The sequence below is a fragment of the Notolepis coatsorum genome, assembly GCF_963971535.1.
Source record: "Notolepis coatsorum genome assembly, chromosome: 9".
In the NCBI taxonomy this organism is placed as follows: domain Eukaryota; kingdom Metazoa; phylum Chordata; class Actinopteri; order Aulopiformes; family Paralepididae; genus Notolepis; species Notolepis coatsorum.
In genome coordinates, this window is record NC_140173.1 from 118,777,188 (window position 1) to 118,799,968 (window position 22,781).

Genomic DNA, 22,781 nt, shown 5'->3' on the forward strand with positions numbered 1-22,781 from the left:
GGAGTAGAGAGAAGCAGTGGTGCAGTGGTGATCTCATAAGGGGTTGCACTGTGTTTTAGTGACGTCACGTGCGCGCATAAATGTTCCCTCGCCTGTGCACAGAACAGCTCCGACCAGCATTATGATTATTATGTGCATAAATAGTAGGAAACATGTTTGTATAGGATTATGTATGTATTATTGCCTTGAAATAGAGATGCTGAAAAAGGTAGCAGGATGTAGCCTTCAATAGGGCTGGGCGATATAACGATAACTATAAATTATCGTTTTTTTATAATTTTTTTTTTTTTTTTTTTGTGAGACAGTGGACAGACTTGTCTTTCTTGCCTGCAACTTAAAGTAATGGCTTTGCTTGTCCAAATGACAATACTGACCAAATTGAGATTTATTTTTCTCTTGTCCATTTATTTTGTTTGCTTTCTAATTTAAAATACAGTTTGAAACCATCTGTACACAGTAGGCTATGTGTGCTAGCAGAGCTAGACTCCAGTCACGAGTCACAAAATAAACTAGCAGAGCCAGAACTGTTCAACTCCCCTGGAGCCACAGCCAGCAGAGAAGCCGGTTTACTTTAGCTTTTAAACCAGCTGCAGCCTGAGAACTGGAGTGTGAGGGGATGTAACACTAAAGATGGCGGCAATGACAAAGAATTGCTGCAAAATAAACATGCATCTGTTGTCTAAAAAAAAATAAAAAAAATCTTTGCTTATAACAATTTTGATAATTATCGATATCGAGAAATATGATAACATTATCATATTGTTATCGCGATATGATTTTTTGCCATATCGCCCAGCCCTAGCCTTCAATATATAAAGAAATTATATTGTCAACAGATATGGTGGAAAAACAAACACTGTTTTAAATGTAATTGTAGTTACATTGTAGTTGCAATTTCTTTAATTGAATTAACTTAAACTAGAAAAGTAAATACAAACTAAATTAACAATGTAGCTTGTAATTTGTTTCACAACAGAGTGGTTTCAAAACAGGCAAGCAAGCCCCCACCAATGGGTACAGTAAGACCTGCTTTATCAAAGCTATTTAATCAATATTTGCCTTTGTTGAAAATGTTAGCCCTCTGTACAACACCCTTGTCTTCCAGAGGAGGACAGTTTCCTTCTGAAGCACAACTTAAAAAATGTCTCATCCTTCCAGTCGGGACCATTTGTCACATAGTGAGAGGTTCCACAGCTCAAGCAAACCCCCACCAATTGGTACAGGGCTTGTATTTTGGTTTTGCTCTTCTCGTTCTTTGTTATGCTATTGTTATGTTATGTTATGCAAAGACAAGTAGCCAGGTACTTTGCGCACGGCACGACGAGTCGAGTGAAAGTTGTGGAACGCATTTTTGTGTGCATGCGCGCGTGTGCGCGTGCTCAGAAAAGGAGGTGGAACGGCGTGCTACCGCATCCCATGAGCACTGCACCACTGGAGAGAAGAGACTATTTGACAGAGGCAACCGGCAATGAGATATCCTCCCTGCATGTATATCTCAGCTGGAATGGGCTTTTGTTGTTGTTGAGACCTTGGTTGGCTCACGGGACCTCAGAAGCTGGGTGGCAGGTCTAGTTGCTGGACCTGCAGGATGCTGGGACATTTATTTAGTGTGTTGGGCTCGGTGGGTTGTTGTTTTTGAGAAGGGCTCTGTGATGGTCATCCCATCTTTCAAGGATCTTCTGTTTGTCTTTGATGAGGGCAGCTCCGTCTGAAGATTTTACAGCAGCTACAGCTATGTTCCATTGAGGACTGTACATGTATTTTATACCACCATAGATCCAACAAGCAGATACACGCATTCATGTGTGTATAAGCGGCACGGTGGTGTAGTGGTTAAACACTGTCGCCTCACAGCAAGAAGGTCCAGGGTTCGATTCCCGCTTGGGGACCAGGTTTCCATGATGCCAGTTACCCAGGTGGGGTATCTCCCAGGCCTTTCTGTGTGGAGTTTGCATGTTCTCCCCGTGTTCGCAAGGGTTTCCCCCCCCCCCGATAAGATAAAACCCAATGGAAAAACATGCACAACAACAAGATCGCTAACGCTGTGGCGTCCTTGACGAAGACGGACAGGAGCACTTGGATTGGTCCCCTGGCGCGGCTCATGTTGACGCCTGTCTGCTCCCGGCTGCCCTTGGGGGGGGAAGGACGACGGGATGGGTTAATCGTAGAGACGAATCGCATACATGCATTGCATGCATGCCGATTAATGACCTGTGAGCAGGTCCTAAATTAAATTTATTTTATTACGTGAATGATTTATTTATGTCCACATAAATACAAGTATGTCAAGGACATAGATACTAATAATGCAAGCATATATTGAGAGACTGTTACAAACGTGCCTGATTGGCCAAATTATTGCATACAAACAGGATAATAACACACATGATTAAAATAACAGTAGCATGTAAAAAGGTAACGGATATAACAACTCTTCATGTAATAGCAGCGTCTCCTCCATACTGAGCGGCTACCAATAGGGTTGGGTACCAAACTCTCTATTTTTAAGGGTACCAACTGAATTACGTTGGTCCTACCGAGTACCGATTCACGTTAGATCAATTGGTGCCACATTTCGATACCTTGAGAGCTGATTGATTAAGACCCGCCCAGTTAGAAAATAAACCGAATTCATAGACAGACCAGCCCAAACCTTCAATGATGCGCAATTGTCATTTCATAATAGACACAGACCAGCGCCCACCTTCAAATTTAGAAGCTATGACATCAGCCCTGCGTTCGACAGCCCTGTGACAACTCTTCTCGTGAGTCGCGCCGGTTCTATGTGCAGTGAAAACCCAAAGTCCAATGCGTCCTAACATGGTTTGCATCCTCGCCATTCCTGTATGCCCACGTCACGGTAAAAACCTTAACTAACATTAGCTGTTAACTAAGCTAAGCTAACCCTGGAAACGCTCACAGGCACAGCGGAGAAATCTGTTGTTTTCGAGGAGTTCCAATAGTGAGGAAAGGGAGGGCTGAACCCCCCCCCCCCCCCCCTCTCTCTCTCTACGTTCAATGATTATAAGTAGCCAACCTTTGCAATATGAAAACTAACTGGATAGTTGATGATAATAAATATTTAACTTCATTAGCTGAAATATTCTAAAATCATTAAGTCTGCTATAAGCCATTCTCCCTTACGGGGTGTGTGTGTGCGCGCGTGTCCCATCTCTGGTCATTTGAAAGGCCAGATGAGGTCAGAGGAGTTTGATAGGATTTACTGAATGGGCAGATAAGGTTGATATCATAATAAATGTATACATGATCATGCAACATAAAACAAATTTGTAGGAACGGTTTGGGAGAGGGAGGTAGGCAGGGGTTTTAGTTTGTGTGGTGTGTTGTGATAACAATGTTGAAATTGCGACGTTTAGACTTTTAGAACTGAAATACAAATGTTGTTACTACAGAGAGAGTAAAGTACCGAAAAAAGGTACCGTTGGGTACCAGTATCGATTCCCAGGTAGCCAACCCTAGCTACCACTATAATCACTAATGACAACCTGCAAACAAATCAATTAAATTACACACTTAATAATAATAATAATAATAATAATAATAATAATAATAATAATAATAATAATAATAATAATAATAATACATTTTATTTGCAGGCGCCTTTCAAAACACCCAAGGTCACCTTACAGGGCATAAGAACAGAACAATCAGGATTAAAACAATGATCTTGGCAAAAGTGTGGAGTTAAAAACAAGACAAACAATGTAAACGTATGAAATATAAAACAGTGGCACACAGGGTGCAGTTATAGTGAGTATGGCCAGTAAGCAAGGCAGTTAAAAGACGAGGTTAAGAAAAGAATAAGAAACAACAAGAAGTATAAAAAAAACAGTGAAGTAAAAATAACAGACAGACAACCAAACAGCAGGGGGTATTGGGCAGTGATGGAGGTTATAGTGAATTATGCGAGTTTGAACAGATGGGTTTTCAATTGTGATCTGAATGATGAGAGTGAGTGATGAGAGACTTCAGATACCGATGCTGCTCTACAAAGGCAGAGTGCATTACTATCCCTCTCCTAAACAATACATGGGTATACTATGTACACAGCAGCAAACTCTGTCCGCAATCCAGTAGAAGGGCCGAGGTCCATTAGCGAGGTTCGGTACACAGAGAAGGGTTCTCGGGACAGTCCAGGCCAGGGACGGGCGTGGCGGAGGGTAGTCAGACAGGCGGGGGGGTCGTACACAGAGAAGGGTTCTCGGGACAGTCCAGGCCAGGGACGGGCGTGGCGGAGGGTAGTCAGACAGGCGGGGGGGTCGTACACAGAGTGGGTTCCTCCTCCTCCTAAAACGGATCATACAGTGTTAACCCCTTTCACTACCGTTCTACCAAATGGTTAACCCTTTCACTGCGACAATACAGAAGGTTAACCCTTTCACTGTTACACGACAAAGGGTTAAAAACCTAGTGTGATAGTAAAGGGTTAACCTTCTGCAGTGTGGTAGTGAAAGGGTTAATGTTCTCTCTACTCATGTCCACCATGGATTTGCCGATCAAGGTTCTCCGAGGTTCTTCTGCCTGTTCGTCCTTTTTCTCCCTCTCCAATCAGTGCGGTAACGAGCCGCAGCCTCGCTCCGTGAATTAGACATGGGTGTCGGAACTCCATATATGGGCTACGGCCTGATTGTTGTACACGCCGGTTTCGTCACCGGTACACCTAATATGGGCACAGACATACACAGTGGGAAACGCATTATCTGCTCTCTATCACCTGCTCCTCTGCCAGCTGCCACAATATCTTTATATATGTGTGTGTGCGTATATGTATATAATATATATATATGTATACATATTCCAACTTCTCCATACATTCCAATATTCCAACTGTCGGTGACACTTCATGTAGCTAGTGTATATTTATCAACACAAACAAATGTAGAGGGTTAAATCCACAGGAAGTGAAATACCACAAGTTGCATGCGAGGTCATGTTCCTCAGCACAGCTCCTCTTTGATGTGTTCTCTGAGCTTTGAGTGAACGGCTGTCTCCTTAACCCTTTGTTTGGATCTCCCAGCTGTTCAAAGTTTGGAGTCATTGTTATTCTGAGCTGTGCCCAACGCCGCCGCTGCCAAAAGGCATCGCCACCCCCCTCCCCCGCCTGTCATTGTTCTTCATTGATCGTCGGCTCCTCTCTCTCTCCTCCCCCTGCTGTGCATGGGCAATCTGTCCGGTGCACAGCAAACTCATAATAGCCCATTCTTGGCATGCTCCCACTTAGCGCTCTGCCACAAAGGGCCTGCTCTCTGGGCCACTGCGGAGCTTTGTCATCAGGCCACCCAGAGTCAGCCTCCCCTTCAATCTTCCAGGCTATTTCCTTGCTCCCCGCCCCAAGCACAAATCAATAGTGGGACACTTTAATACAGCCAAGAGCCTGGAGGAAATGTTGTCGTTTGTCGTGTGTGTGTGTGTGTGTGTGTGGACCCCTCCCGTGCCTTGTAAATGACTCCACAGATGAGAGTGAGCACTTGCAATATCAGCCATTGCTGTGTGGGTGTCTGGTTCTCTGGCCAAGAAAGTAGAGTGGCATTTTATTTGGAAACAGGAGTATGATTTCATTAGGTGGAATTAAAGTAATCTAATGTTTCATCTATCTCATTCTGACCCCTCTCTCTCTCTCTCTCTCTCTGTCTCTGTCTCTGTCTCTGTCTCTCTGTCTCTCTATCTGTGTTTCAGGATAACTCTGTTTTAGTATAACTCAGCACAATTATCTGTGTTTCAGGATAACTGTCAGTATACTGTACCTCCTGTGTTTCAGTATAACTATCACAGCCTAATTATCTGTGTTTCAGTGTGTCTCTCAGCATAATTCTCTGTTTCAGTATAACTGTGTTTCAGTATAACTCTGTGTTTCAGTATAAGTCTGTGTTTCAGTATAAGTCTGTGTTTCAGTATAAGTCTGTGTTTCAGTATAACTCTGTGTTTCAGTATAACTCTGTGTTTCAGTATAAGTCTGTGTTTCAGTATAAGTCTGTGTTTCAGTATAACTCTGTGTTTCAGTATAAGTCTATCTGTGTTTCAGTATAAGTCTCTCTGTGTTTCAGTATAAGTCTCTGTGTTTCAGTATAAGTCTCTGTGTTTCAGTACAAGTCTCTCTGTGTTTCAGTATAAGTCTCTCTGTGTTTCAGTATAAGTCTCTCTGTGTTTCAGTATAAGTCTCTCTGTGTTTCAGTATAAGTCTCTCTGTGTTTCAGTATAAGTCTCTGTGTTTCAGTATAAGTATCTGTGTTTCAGTATAAGTCTCTGTGTTTCAGTATAAGTCTCTGTTTCAGTATAAGTCTCTCTGTGTTTCAGTATAAGTCTCTCTGTTTCAGTATAAGTCTCTCTGTGTTTCAGTATAAGTCTCTCTGTGTTTCAGTATAAGTCTCTCTGTGTTTCAGTATAACTGGGTGAATATGAAGAATAAGACGGTGGAGGAGGTGTATGTTGAGATGCTGAAGCCTGCAGAGACCGTCACACTCAGGGTGCAGCATCGCCCAGACGACTTCAACATGCTCAAAGACACTCCAGGAGATGGTTTCTATATCAGGTATACACACTAGGCGTGTGATGGTACACAGAAGCCACAGTTCAGTACGTACCTCGGTTTTGGGATCGCGGATCGGTACAAGTTTGGTACAACGGGGAAAAAAGCAACAAAAATCCCAAAGGTATAAGGCTAGGTTTCTTTTCACTTATTTTATACAAGTTATACTTAGTTCCACCTAGGCCCTGTCGCGGTAGTCGGCGACACCGGAGTTACCCAGTGTTCAGGCTCCACCAAGTACGTTACTTGCCCACCGCCAGCACCGGTGTGTACTTTAAGTTTAACTTTTTTTTTGTATCCACTTTTTCTCATTTTTCTATTTTTTCTCCCATCCCAATTTCATCTCGCCAATTCTCCCTTCAATTCTTCCCTCCCCTGTAATAAATAATTAATTTAGGACCTGCTCAGAGGTCATCAATCGGCACGCATGCGATTCGTCTCTGCGATTAACCCATCCCATCGTCCTTCCCCCCCCCAAGGGCAGCCGGGAGCAGACAGACGTCAACGTGAGCCGCGCCAGGGGACCAATCCAAGTGCTCCTGTCCGTCTTCGTCAAGGACGCCACAGCGTTAGCGATCTTGTTGTTGTGCATGTTTTTTCATTGGGTTTATCTTATCGGGGGGGAAACCCTTGCGAGCACGGGGAGAACATGCAAACTCCACACAGAAAGACCTGGGAGATACCCCACCTGGGTAACTGGCATCATGGAAACCTGGTCCCCAAGCGGGAATCGAACCCTGGACCTTCTTGCTGTGAGGCGACAGTGTTTGACGACTACACCACCATGCTGTCTCGAACGTTGCTAGACCATGCCTCCCACTCGCCGGCTGCAGTGAGGACCAAGCCTTGCATCACGTGTCCCCTCCGGTACACGAGGAGGCAGCTGTCTCATCTTTTCACCTGAACAGCACAATCTCTTAGTGGCAAGGATTAATGCGTGGGAGGCTCACGCTGCCCCCCAATACTTCCTGATTCTGCTGTACAGGCGCACCAACTGACCTGTAGGAGTCGCTGTCCACAACGTTCAATCCCCACCCACCGGCTTTCCCACCCTCTTAACACTTGCCAATTGTGTTAGTATGACGACCGGCCAAGCCGGTAGCAACGCCGAGAGCCGGGCTCGATACCAGCATCTCCTGCGTTAGTGGCGAGCGCCTTGCCCACTGCGCCACTCAGCCACCTTTTAAGTTTCACTTCTAAAGTAGATTTAACTTCCCGTGAAGCAGAGAGAGAGAAGACTCTAGAGACGACATGTTACACAACCATGGCAGAGGATTTGGAAATATTTCTGATGCATTTCTAGGCGTTATACCCCTAGTACACACACACACACACACACACACACACGGCGTTGTGTGTGACAGCTCCATAAAAGGACCATGTCAGCCCAACCCCCTCCCACCCCCGAGCAGTCTTCTCTACCCGTGCCCATGCAGCTAAATATAGAGCCACCGCTGGAGCGCCCCACGGAGACGTTGGAATCTCTCATCCACCCAATTACGTCTCAGATCCACTCTCACTGTACAGATGCTAATCTCTCACCAGACATGTACTTTGCTGGCTCTCTCTCCCATTCCGCCATTGACTCCCCCCCCCCCCCCCCATGTAATGCGGCACACTCCCATCTTGAGCTCGGTGCACTCTCAGGCCCAAAGGAGAATAATAATGTCCATGGATGAGGTGGGAGCACGGCGCTCTAAAATAGTCCCGTGTGTTGTTGTAAGTCTGTTTGGGTACATGGCAGCAGCTGCCGCAGACACTTGTCATATAACGTTAGGCAAGGGGGGGCTTGTGCTGTCATCTGCAGTAAAATACACGCAGCCTGCCTGGCCGTCACTGATGGGCTGCTCTGAAGTGACACGACGAGGCTCCCAAGGAAACGCAGGCCTAGATACTTTAGAGATGGATTAACTCGGTTTACACTTCTCTCTCTCTCCCTCCCTCCCTCCCTCCCTCCAGAGCACTTTATGACCGGGTCGGGGAGGCGGAGGGGCACCTCAGTTTTAAGAAGGATGACATCCTGTACGTGGACGAGTCTCTACCAAAGGGCGGCTTTGGCATCTGGATGGCCTGGCAGCTGGACGAGAACGCACAGCAGATCCAGAGGGGCCAGATCCCCAGCAAGTATATGTGAGTAACACACACACACACACTCTGAACACACCCGCATCACCACGACTGGGCCATAAAACACACCCGCATCACCAGGACTGGGCCATAAAACACACCCTCATCACCGGGACTGGGCCATAAAACACACATTCATCACCAGGACTGGGCCATAAAACACACATTCATCACCAGGACTGGGCCATAAAACACACCCTCATCACCAGGACTGGGCCATAAAACACACCCTCATCACCAGGACTGGGCCATAAAACACACATTCATCACCAGGACTGGGCCATAAAACACACATTCATCACCAGGACTGGGCCATAAAACACACCCGCATCACCAGGACTGGGCCATAAAACACACCCGCATCACCAGGACTGGGCCATAAAACACACCCGCATCACCAGGACTGGGCCATAAAACACACATTCATCACCAGGACTGGGCCATAAAACACACCCGCATCACCAGGACTGGGCGATGAAACACACCCTCATCACCGGGACTGGGCCATAAAACACACCCTCATCACCAGGACTGGGCCATAAAACACACATTCATCACCAGGACTGGGCCATAAAACACACCCTCATCACCAGGACTGGGCCATAAAACACACCCTCATCACCAGGACTGGGCGATGAAACACACTGGGCCATAAAACACACCCTCATCACCAGGACTGGGCCATAAAACACACTGGGCCATAAAACACACCCTCATCACCAGGACTGGGCCATAAAACACACCCTCATCACCAGGACTGGGCCATAAAACACACATTCATCACCAGGCTGGGAAATAACACACGCACACATCACCAGTGCTGGGAAATAAAACACATTCATCACCAGTGCTGGGAAATAAAACACACTCATCACCAGGGCTGGGAAATAAAACACACTCATCACCAGTGCTGGGAAATAAAACGCACTCATCACCAGTGCTGGGAAATAAAACACACTCATCACCAGTGCTGGGAAATAAAACACACTCATCACCAGTGCTAGGAAATAAAACACACTCATCACCAGGGCTGGGAAATAAAACACACTCATCACCAGTGCTGGGAAATAAAACACACTCATCACCAGGGCAGATCATGGCTGGACCTACGTGGACTGCAATAATCCGACTATTGACCTTATTCTAAATAAGACAATATTTCAATATTTGGATATTTGGGTTGCTTATAGAATTACTCCATAACAACTAGAGACCACATAACCTAGTGATGCGTTTTGAGTTTCCCTCCAGTATTAACCCTGTAAAGCCCAAATATAGAAAAACATTAGCGCATTTTTTTGGACCTTACAGATGTTGTTGTAGGAGGTAGAAATGAACGGGTTTTAAATTGTTTTACATTTTCGTACGTTTTTAGGGAAATGTTGTAATATGGCAACATTGGCCCTAGCTGATGGCATAATTTTGTATTTGTACTCACATTGTCTGAATAAATATACAGAACAACTAAAGGTTATTTTGCAGGGTTGATTGCTTACTTAGCCCCATAACAGTATATATCATGAATAATAATCACATCGGTCATATTCTTTTATGAATAGACATTTATGAAAAAATATAAATCCTTTCTAAATTGGTATATATCTTTTTGTCTGACTCTGGAGAAGATGTTAAGCACATTTCCCATAATGTTGGCATGTTCCTTTAATAGAATCTAGTCTCTACCATAAAACACTATCAAATTTTGCCACGATAACCAAAGTAAATTTTAGCATAGCTTTTAACACATTGGTCGGCAAGAACGACTTACGCCGTTTTTGCCCGCCATGCGTTGAACGCCAACAACGGCATAAGTTGTTTTTGGGATCAATATTACATTTTTTCGCCATGGCATTCATAATTCATCCAGTCTCCCTCCAGACTGCAGCGGCACCCTGTATGAGATTGCAACGCCTCAATACCGCCGCCTGGTGGATGGTCGGGCGAGTTACACTCTCGCCAAAACCGGAGGTGGCGCTGGTGCATCGAGGAAATCCCTCCGGCAGTAATATCTTGTTACGTGGATCCAGACAAACACTATAGTGCATTTGGATCACTTTATAAACTCAATAATCGATATGATTTCAGCGTTTATTGCGCCATACAAACCGGAAATGGATCTAGGAGATCAGCGTCAAATAATTGGGATATTTTTCCTCCAGTCTCATCGGCGGAACGGTAAGAGGACAGTAACGTTATTTTCAGCCCGATTGTTTATTCATTTCACTGCAAACCATCTGATCAATATATCAACCCATACTAAATAAAGCCGTTACTAACGATCAAGGAATTATAAACACCCCCCCCCCCCCCCCCCTTTCCTTCATGCATGATGAAGCATAATTTATACCGATCATATACATTTGAATTTTTTAATATAGCGTGTATAGGAAAGAAACGCCAATCGATAATCTATCATATGCGTCAGGGCCTATAACTCTCGTTTTTGGAATTACAGCAGAAAACCTTAAAAACATACTTATATTCTAGACGGTATTAACACAACAATGTATGAATGAAAAAATATAACGTTCCCACATCCTGAACGATAGATAATCGATGTTGAATGGGCCATAGTAATGTCAATATAGCAATAACATTTAAAAAGTTATAGCCCTGCAAAGAAGGTAAACATCTCCATATGCTTTCAACTGTGGCAGACTGGGTACAATGATGGGCACAACCCCCGGCGCCCAATGTGTTAATAATATGAATCATTACATTCTGTCCATTTCCCTCAACCTAAATGAGGACAATACATCTTTATTTTATCTTAGAATAAACCAGGCAGAAGCAGATGTTGACCATTAAAGTAATTATTGGACAGAAATTAAACTGATATTGCAAATACGATTTTTGATCATATTGCCCAGCTCTACTCCTTACATAAATGGACACACACACACACTTGTACACCACACACACACTTGTACACCACACACACACACACACACACACACACACACACACACACACACACACACACACAGCTGTTTGTACCCTGTTCTTCAAGGTCATCTTTTGTGTGTGTGTGTAGGATGGATCAGGAGTTCTATCGTAGACACAGTATGACTGAGATGAAGGAAGATGGCGGCTCCAGTAAGACTCTGTCTGCGGCTGCTCGGAGGTCCTTCTTCAGGAGGAAGCAGAAACACAAGCGCAGCAGCTCCAAAGACAGTAAAGAGATGGTGGCTCTGGACGCCATCAGCACTGACTCCATCCCCTTCCTAGAGGGTGAGAGGAAGAATAACAGGATTATACAATGTCTTTGTCAGTTAGACTTGGTGTGTGTGTGTGTGTGTGTGTCTCTGCATATTGTTTAACCATGTTAGGGGTTGGTTCTACATCCTGTCTTAACTGTACGTTCAGATACAACGCAAAGAGAAATATTGTCTCACTGTACTCGCGTCAATTTGACAGGTGGACACTAGCAAAACTGCCATGAAGACATGCTAGTGCGTTTGGTCTCAACAGTGGCATTGTTGACGTTTACAAAAACAAGACCGTTCCTAAATGTGACCTGTTAAATATCTATAGGCTACAGTTAGGGATGCTCGATATTGGCTTTTTTACCTATACCGATATTGTCCAACTCTTAATTTCCGATACCGATATCAACCGATATTAACCGATGCCGGTTAATTGAAGTGTAACACGTGGGAGGGCACGCTATCTCCACCAAGTCCTGCCCCCACTGAGCAAGCGCCGAGACCTGACCTGTTGCTGTCCACAACGCCAGATTCCCACCCACCAGCTTCCCACCCCCTAATACTGCCAATTGTATTAGTATGAACGACCAGCCAAGCTGGTAGCAACGCTGAGAACTGGGCTCGAACCCAGCACGTGCATATTTTAATCCATGTTTCATAGTGTGTCATCTTAATGATGACATCACACAAGGTATCAGGGCAGCGAGGGGCGCTGAGAATCACATGCAGGTAGTGGCAGGAAGCAAAGAGCCTTCTTGTTACTACTAGCTGAGGAATCTGTGGCTAGTGTTTCACCTAACACTATTGCTCCGTGATCATAGCCATTTATCTCTAAAGCTAACCACTATTTGTAAAAGCCACAACCACGTTACCATATTTGTAAATACTAATGGAAATCATTGTGTCGTTGTACATATTGTGTATATAACGTTAGTAGCTAGCTTGCTAGCCGGCATTCTCGAAACTCCTAACTCCTGTATACCTTTGTCCTCAAAAACAAAGTATTCTGCCAGGGAACTTATGGACACGACAGTAGTAGTAGTTATAAAAAGTGTTTGAGCTTGTAACGTTAACGTTAGTTAGCTATCGTGGTAGCCCGTTTCGTGACTGTGATGCACCGAGTGCATCAGTCACGAAAGGGGCTACTATCGTATCAACATGCCGTGACGTGTAGCTTGCTAGCCGGCATGATGCGTGCAGTGCTTTGCCCCACAGGTCTGAGAAGAGGACCTGCACATTTTACTCGTTCCCGAAACTCTTCTACATGCCCCGATTTAAAATGGTTCACGACAGTAGACATAATGCTAACGTTAATGTTAGCTAGCTAGCTTGGTACTATGACCCGTGACGCGGATAAGGCGACAGCCAATAGCGCTGCTGTACTGAACAACAGGCTGCCTAGTGGTAAATGTAGTTCTTTTTTTACGACATTAAAAACCTTATAACTACCTTTGTTTCAACCAAAAATGTAGCTGTCCATCAAAGTCTCCAACGATTACCGGTAAACCCATTTTAGTCTTGTAAGGTGTCCATTTGGATCAAGGAAATGGTTTTCTGCACTCGTCAAACTCCATTGTAGTGGATGAGAAGTAGGGAAAAGTTACCTGCAGTGACGTCACGGCACTGATAGTGTCTAATAAGCTTTTTGATTGGCTCCATACATGTTATTCCCCTTTCTGAGTGGAATTTCCGGCGTCAAATGGAAAAAAATAAATAATGAAAATAGATACCAATGATGTAAACTACCGTACACATAATTGAAGACTAGGGTTTAACCTGCAAGTGGCACTTTAAGGCAAAGGGGTGGCGCAGAGAGGGTCGCATCCTCCCGGTCATCATCACGGGACGTCCAACACTCCGGTCATCACTCCGAGACAGCCACTCACAGGGAGACGGGACAGGCGTTAGACAGTTTGCGTGATTGTGATGGGCGGACATAGCAATAGATACAAGTGGTAAGCATATATGTGAATAGAATAGATATATGTAGTAAGCATATTATGTGAATAGAATAGAAGTACTTAACCCAGCAATGAATTCCACGTCTAAACCAAAGAGAGGTTAACAAAGAGAGGCAGAGTTAATGAGGCATATGCCGTTCGTTGCATTGGAGGTGCACGATTTTGCAGGTGGGAGGGGGGATAAAAAAAGGAAAGAAATTACATATTTTTTTTATTTTTTTTTATATATATATATATATATATATATATATATATATATATATATATATATATATTCAAATTTTATTTTCCCATTCGAATCCCGTGCCCATCGAACGAAGCTTCGAAGTATTTAAGATAGCCCTACATGCATTACAGTATTTCATATTCATAGTGAACATATACCCACATTTGCTTCGTCACGTCTTGGGCGAATCTCTCGCTCAAGTTGGAACATTCTCAGCCAGAGTGAATGCCGTTCTCGCCCACCTAGAGCAACGCTGCGTCTTGCCACTTTGTACGCATTCGTGCTGGCTCTAAATTGTAATTTAATTTCAGTTGTATTTGAATGTACTGTAAAAGATGTAGCATTGGATCACCTGTGTTTTGTTCATGTGACGTCAGACTGTGTGAGCCTGGCCTACCAGAGGGTCCAGAAGGTGGAGTGCACGTCTCCCCGGCCCGTCCTCGTCCTCGGCCCACTCACCGACCCCGTGAAGGACATGCTGGTGAAGGAGTCCCCTGGGAAGTTCTGCAGATGTGTCCTTGGTGAGCTCGCTCGCTTTTAGATGCTTGTAATTCTCTGTCGTAGCAAAGTAGAAGAGCAATTCATCTGTCTCCCCCCTGCTTTTCAACGGTAACATTAGATTAGATTCAAATGTATTACAAGTACAGTATAATGCAAAGAGGTTTGGCATCCAACCAGAGTGCAAATGTGACAGTAAAGTACAATGTACAGGTGATTAAACTGGATATAAAATATATAAATTGGTACTACTGAGTAATAGTGCTAATCATGTCCATAATATTTATCAGAGTTGTAGTATTAATATGTACAGTGGGGGTAGGAGGGCAAACAGTCCATGATTGAGATGAGCGGTGTACTTGACAATGCTGCATGCTTTTCTCAGACACCGTTTGTAATGAATAGACTCAATTGCAGGGAGTGATGCACTGGTGATGTGTTGCGTGGTTTTCACCACTGCAGTTGCCATACCTGTCTGTGATGCAGTTAGTGAGTATGCTTTCTATGGCGCACCGGTAAAAGTTCACCAGAATCTGAGGAGCTTTCCTCACTCTCCTCAGGAAGAAGAGGCACTGGTGAGACTTTTTTTTTTTTTTTTTTTTCTCCGTTTTTCTCCCATCCCAATGTTAGTCGTTATGCCAATTCCCAATCCCCTTCCTGGTCGCTGCGCACCTACCTCCAGTCGGTCTGGGAGAGTGGAGGCTATCACATGCTTCCTCCGACACATGTGTAGCCAATCAACCGCTTCTTTTCACCTGGCAGCGCGGACTCTCACTGAGAGGGTGTAACGTGTGGAAGGATCACACTACCCCCCTTAGATCCTTTCCTCGCTGAGCAGGCGCCCCGACCGAACTGTAGGAGTCGCTGTTTACAACGACCAGGACCCACCCACCGGCTTTCCCACCCTCTAACACTGCCAATTGTGTTAGTACAACGGCCGGCCAAGCCGGAAGCAACGCCGAGAGCTGGGCTCAATACCAGTATCTCCTGCGTTGGTGGCGAGCGCCTTGCCCACTGCGCCACCCGGCCGCCACTGTTGAGACTTCTTGACCAGTGACGAGTTGTTGAGGGTCTAAGAGAGGTCATCAGAGATGTGGACTCCCAGGAATTTGTAGCTGGAGACACTCTCGACCTCAGTCCCGTTGATATGGACTCTAGTCTTTCTGAAGTCCACAATGAGCTCCTTGGTGTTGAGGGCCAGGTTGTTGTTGGCGCACCACGCCACAAGGTGCTGGACCTCCTCCCTGTAGGCCGACTCATCATTGTTTTTGATGAGGCCCACCACCGTTGTGTCATCTGCAAACTTGATAATGGTGTTGGTGCCATGTATAGGAGTGCAGTTGTGGGTGAAGAGGGAGTAGAGAAGAGGGCTCAGCATACAACCTTGCGGGACGCCGGTGTTCAGGGTGGAGGAGGTGAGATTGTTTTTCCTAACAAACTGGGGTCTGTTAGTTAGGAAGTCAAGTATCCAGTTGCAGACATATGGGTTGATGCGGAGGTCCTTGGTTTTCCACAAGGTCACCAAGTTTGGAGATTAGTTTGGAGGGGATGATGGTGTTGAATGCTGAGCTGAAGTTGATGAACAGCATTCTCACATGGGTATTGCTCATCCAGGTGGGAGAGGGCGGAATGTAGTGCTGAGGAGATCCGCCTTGCTCCTGTTCTCACGGTAGGCAAATTGGTGTCTATCCAGTGAAGGTGAGAGGCCAGATTTGAGGTGAGCCAGGACCAGCCTCTCGAAGCACTTCATGATGATACTGGGGGTGAGTGCAACAGGGCGGAGATCATTGAGGCTCATGGAGTGTTTTGGTACTAGCACGGTACGAATGCCCCCCGGACCCCGGTTCTAAACGGGAACCGGTAATAAATTAGAAAAAAACTGAGTATTGATGAGCTCCGACGTGATCGGTACTGCTATCGATACTCTAGAAATTATTATTACTATGAGTTTTTTTTCCGAGGAATTTAAACGTTGCGAACTATCTCTCCTCTCTCTGTCTCTGCACGAGAAGCGAGCCGCAGCGAGCCATTATTACTCACACTCACACATACACAGACAGGTACTTAAGGGAGGTGCCAGTCAGTGGCTCCGTGTTGCTGAAGCGCAGCACACACAGACCGAGCTCTGCGCTCGTCATGGCGGAGAGAGCAAAGCGCTCGAAAGTCTGGGTACACTTTACGAAAGTCGATGCTGACGACGCACGTTGCCACAAGTGCAATAAAACATTTGCCAGTAAGGGTGGCAATTAGGGCTGACCTTTGAAGCTTTTTTTGGCAATCGAAGCTTCGGGCCGAGCTTCGATTTTAATTCGAAGTTTCGAGAAAAAAAGAAAAAAAAATGAATTATAATATATATATATATTTTTTGTATCTTATGTTGTGGGACTTGTACAGCACTTTGGTAAACTTTGTTGTTTTTAAATGTGCTCTATAAATAAAGTGGATTGGATTAATTAATTAAGTAGCCCCTTTCGTGACTGTGACGCAGCCAACAAGGTTTCACTCGGCTGCGCTGCCTGGGTGCAGTGGGGCTGCTCTCACAGCCAACGACATGACATTACATAATTATGTTGCAACCTTCGTCTATCAAGCAAACAATTATATTATATTTAATTTATAATTTATAATTATATCAGACAATGCACCTACAAAAGCAGATGATTACAATTAAATTAGCCAACTTGGTAACACATTAGTCATAGCAGCATAGGCATAGCCTTATTAATGTTTTGTGTGGCGTCGCCGTCGTGTACAACGATACTTACGTTTTTTAGGTGATTTGACAAAGTTGTTGTAGAGTTGTGATATGCCATTTTCTTCTGGCATATCTGGCACTCGGCTTTTTGGGCATTGTCTTTGCATATTTTAAAATGTAACCACACGTCTGATGACTTCTTCGTCGACATGTCTGCTGCACATCATGTCCTTGTTGTTTTCAACACAGATAATCTCCACGTGCTTGTTGTAGAGAGGTGGAGTCGAGGCGCCGCTTACTTTCGTTTCATTGGAATGGAGGCGGGAAGGCGCCGCTTACTTTCGTTTCATTGGAATGGAGGCGCAAGATGTTTGAAAAAAAGAGAAAAAAATTTACTTCGATTTTTTTTTTATGTTCGAAGCTCGTGCCATCGAACGAAGCTTCGAAGTATTTAAGACAGCCCTAGTGGCAATACAAGCAATTTGTCAAAACATCTTGTCAAAACATAACATTACGGTAGTCTGCAGAAATGCGCCGTTTTCGACTGCTTTGCTCGCAGTGTTCCATCTCCATCCACGTCCACTGCAGGTAAGCCAAGATACGGAGTTAGCTAGGCTAATAACGAATTATTATGAATAGGCTAATAAATAAAATATAATTGCTTAGCTAATTGTTTAGCTACAAATATATTAGAAAGATGAAAGATCTTCAGGCTGAGGCTGCAGCCACCATGTCCCAGCCCACCCCTCCTCCCTCTACCACCACCGGTCCCAGCAAGCCCAAAGTCCCTTCACCCTAGCAGCTAGAGGAAGGATGACAGAGTGTCACAGCCTCTACTAATAACATGGAGTATTGAACCGTTTTTAACAGCTGGGTATTGGGTGGGACATTCTGATTTAAGAACTTTCTAAATAAAATAGAAAGTCCCAAAATAGTTAATTTATCTGACTGCTTGTATTAATTGATAAAAAAGTAGCCATGTGCAGTAATATAGTTATATAAAAGAATAATAAAGCAATGTCGATTCTGTTCTTAATAATTTTTTATATTTTTTTGCTAAATAAAAAAGAACCGATAAGAGTATCGATAAAGTACCGAACCGTTAAGCAGTATCGATAAAATCCTAACGATACCCATCCCTAGCTGGGACAACTGCCTGCGCTAGTGACGGGTTGAAGATGTCAGTTAAGACCTTGGTCAGCTGCTCAGCGCAGTTCCTGAGCACATGGCGGGGGATGCCATCAAGGCCAGTCACCTTACATGCATTAGTCCTGCCCAGTGTGGTACACACGTTGATGGGGGAGAGAGTGAGGGGTTGGAGGTTAGCAGAGAGGGCAGCCTTGGTTTTCCCTGTCAAAGCGGGCATAAACATGATCCCATCAGGGAGGGAGGGGTCAGTGGTTTGGGGAGAGTTATTGGTGGATGCCCTGCCACATGCGTCAGGGGTCGGAGTTGTTGAAGTGCTCTCCAACCCGTAGCTTGTGGACTGTTCTAACTGAGGGTGTACTTGGGTAGAAGGAACAAAGAAAGGTGGTCTGATTGTCCCAGATTTGGGGAGGGGAACGGCTTTGTATGCATTCATTATGTATGAGTAAACGTAGTCTAGTGTCAAGAGCCATTGGAATTTGGGGAGCAGTCGTTAGGTTGGAGTGAATCTCCTGCAACAATAAAGCCTCTGGGTGTGAGTTGTTTGCTAGTGGCAGCATGCAGTTCCTTCACTGCTAGCTTGGCATTAGCATCAGGAGGTATATAGGCTGCAGTCACAATGGTAGCTGTACACATCCCCTGGGCTGGTAGAAAGGTCTACACTTGATCATGATTATTATTCCATGTTAGCAGAGCAGTGACTCACAATGTTGGTATTGTTTGTGCACCCAGTTTTGTTTATATAAATGCACGAACCTCAGCTGTTCTGTCCGCCCTGTGGAGAGTGCGGCCTGGTAGCTCAATAGCACTGTCATGAATCCCACTATTAAGCCAGGATTCTGTGAAAATCATTAAAGGGGACATGTCTTGCTATTCCTTTCACTATTTGGGCAACTTTACACAGTTCCTATGAGTCTATGGAACACATCTGTAAAAAAGAAAATCAAATTTCTAATCAAGTACTCTAAAGCAGCATTTTTCGACTTCAAGATTTCAAGCTGTTTTGGGCTGCGCTCCGCCCATAAGCGCTTTGAGTGACAGTCACCACAGTCTGCACTGGCAGACACTGACAGAGAGAGATTGAGGGGGGTACTAATTAATTTCGCCACGGGGGGGGGGGGGGGGGGCATAATCCCACGGGACAATGATTGGTAACTTGTTTCAAATGACAATATATACCCCTGTGAATATTATTGCATGGATCGGAATACGGGCGTGCGCGTGGGAGTCAAAGATATTTTGACAGTGATATGCGAGTGGAGAAGCCCCATCCCTTCGGCGCGCGGTCGGGAGGTTGTGTGTGAGTGTGTGTAAATGCGTGTGTTTCGAGAGAAGCTCCTGTCCCTCTCTCTCCCTCCCTCTCTCTCTCTCTATCTCTCTCTCTCTCGCTCGTTCTCTGCCTCTCTCTGTCGGCACCGCTTGAGAAAGTGTTGTTGAGCGAATGGTTGCGCTACAACCATAGAGGGGGGGCGTTACTGCAGATCAGCTCCTTGCTACGTAGGACAGTGAGTCAAATCAAAATAGCTTAATTCACTAGGGGAGGATATTGTCTCAACTGAATTGGAGCAATCCACCAAAATGAGAATTAGAGACACAGACCCCATTGATATAAACCCCCATTGCTAGGAAACAATGCTAAACATTGGAAAAGGCAATTTATAAGACACAGGACCTTTAACTCTTTGACTGCCATGCTGTTTTTCCATCTTTACTCCCTGGCGCCAGCGTTTTTTTTACCATTTTCACGATTTTTTCAGACTCATCGTATATTCTATATTATAGCTATGGAGACAATAGTATGGCTCATTTGACAGGCAATATTTATACTCCAACAGAGAAAAAAAATTGTATTTCTACATACCTTCGTTCCTGCGCAATCCCAGGCTAAAACCCGTCCCGTTTCAAAATAATCCAGTCTCGTTTTCTGGAACGAGAGATATGATGTGTGTTGTGCAGCATGCGCATTTCGTGCGGGTTGCTTGCCTGACAACTATATTATTTCCAGGTCAAAGGTAAACACGACCATATATAGAATGTTTCTATTCACAAAGTCACCAAGGGGGGGGGTGGGGGGGGGGTCCTTTGCGGGACTCGTTTTCCGATGCTGGGATCATTACAAAGGCATGTTTTATGATGGGGTTCGGTAAAATAGACGTTAGCTTTGTCAGCAGGTCTACCAAAACCCTGTCCTGTCTCTTGTTCCAAGTGTCTTGGCTCAGAACGGGAACAATAAATATATAACGTTAGGGTAACGTTACATCCAGATAACAGATAACGTTACATTAGGGCTGAGCCTGAACGTTCAGACCTTAGTTCGTTACGTTGGCATTCGAATTCTAAATCAACATTCGAATTTGACATTTTTTTATAAAATATATATATATTTTTTTATATATTTAAATTTTTTTATGCGTCTATTCATTCTGTTTAAGATTAGGCTACACTAATATTATAGTATTAAAACTGATGAGTTATATTCATTAAAGAAAGTTGATTTAATAAAAAAAAAATACTAATTTAATCAGATTAATCACTTTATTCAAATTGAGGATTTAGTTTGAGGATATTTATTTAAAAAAAAAATATTATTCAAAACGAAGGTTCGAACGTCCGTTCGAAAAACCCTGATGAAGTTCGAAGCCCAAAAACAGCCTTCGGGGACGCCTGTAGCTTTATGCCAAGCAAGCAGTGCAAAAATGCTTCCGCATTCGTCACCGCACGCCAGTGCGGTAAAGCGCCCTTCTTTTCAGACAAATGCTACCGTGCGTGCACCGGCGGCGGCGTGCTCGCTCAGGTGCGTGCGTGCGCCGGCGTGCTCGCGCGAGGTGCCCGCGCATGCGCATGAGATCCCGCCTCGAGCGGAGCTCAATATATATAAGTCACCGCCCCTTATTCAGTATCTAGCAATAGCTCAATTGGCAAGGCCACATGGCTGTGGATCCTATGGCTCGTTTGCTGGCGAGTTCGAATCCCATCGAAAATATTTTTTAACGTGATTTTTTTTTAACGTGTATTCTTTCGCCGGTTAAGGTTAGGCATGGTTAAGGTTAAGGTTAGGCATTGTTTCGGAGTTGGTTAAGGTTAGAACGGTTAAGTTTAGGCGCTGTTAAGGAGCTGGTTAAGGTTAGAGTTTGTCAAAGAGAATGGCAATATAATTTCTATGGTTAAGGTTAGGCATGGTTAAGGTTAAGGTTAAGGTTAGGCATTGTTTCGGAGTTGGTTAAGGTTAGAACGGTTAAGTTTAGGCGTTGTTAAGGAGCTGGTTAAGGTTAGAGTTTGTCAAAGAGAATGGCAATAGACAGCCTATTTCCGCGTGACCTGGGCGCTGGGCGGCGGAAAATGAAAGGCGCATTACTGCACGCCACTACGGTAAATTTTTGCACTGCTTGCTTGGCATAAAGCTACACGCTTCGGGGACAGCTCTACGTTACAGATTCAGATTCCTTTATTGAGCCATTTGTGTAAAACACATTGGTAATTGTTGCAGCAATACAGTGTATGCATTCTTTCTTTTTTTCACAGTAAACAAACACCAACACAGACGAGAAACGAAAACAGTGCAGTGGGGGATTAATCAATAAATAAAATACATATATACATATATATATATAAAGTGAAGTGTGCAGAGATCCAGTACGGACTAGTGCAGTGCAGTCAATGTCATTGTGCCAGTGTCACTTGGGGGCAGAGGGGGGGGGGGTACCGAGGGGGGGGGGGGGGAACCTGAGGCATTGATCAGCCTGGCGGCTGAGGGGAAGAAGCTCAGTCTGTGTCGAGCTTTCACAGCCTTTGGGATCCTCTGCCTTCTCCCAGAGGGGAGCAGGGTGAAGAGGCTGTGACCGGGGTGGGATGGGTCGGCCATGATCTTCCTCGCCCTCTTCAGCGCCCTGGAGTCGTGCAGGGACCTGAGGGAGGGCAGGGGACAGCCGATCACCCTCTCCGCGGAGCGAATCACCCGCTGCAGCTTGGCAAGATCTTTTGCCGCTGCAGCGGGGAACCAGGAAATGATGGAGTGGGTGAGGATGGACTCAATGATGGCCGTGTAGAATTGGGCCATCATGGTCCTCGGCAGTTTATATTTCTTCAACTGCCGGAGGAAGAACATCCTCCCCTGGGCCTTCTTGAGCAGGCCTGTGATGTTGAGCTCCCACTTCAAATCCCGGGAGATGGTCATGCCGAGGAATCGTGCCACGGAGGTCACCTGAGTGCCTCCCAGTACATCCAAACAGCCTGTTTGAAAATACTAGAATCCAACATAGTCTGGTGAAAACGCACCTTATCATCCATAAGTGTGATCGTTTTGTCCTCTTCATAATAATATCCAATAGTTTGCGGTCGCCATTGCCGGTACCAGTTGCCTCTGGAGTGCTATCCC

General features: G+C 44.9%; 1 protein-coding gene across 1 annotated transcript in view; it reads left to right on the forward strand.

Moving 5' to 3' along the window:
* The window catches only part of dlg5a (discs, large homolog 5a), a 148,764-nt gene that overhangs the window by 117,640 nt on the left and 8,343 nt on the right, over nucleotides 1-22,781 (forward strand). The window contains exons 26-29 of the mRNA XM_084321008.1: nucleotides 6,402-6,550; nucleotides 8,507-8,677; nucleotides 11,709-11,905; nucleotides 14,445-14,588. Of these exons, the coding sequence (XP_084177134.1) occupies nucleotides 6,402-6,550; nucleotides 8,507-8,677; nucleotides 11,709-11,905; nucleotides 14,445-14,588 (661 nt within the window). The remainder of the gene's footprint in view (nucleotides 1-6,401; nucleotides 6,551-8,506; nucleotides 8,678-11,708; nucleotides 11,906-14,444; nucleotides 14,589-22,781) is intronic.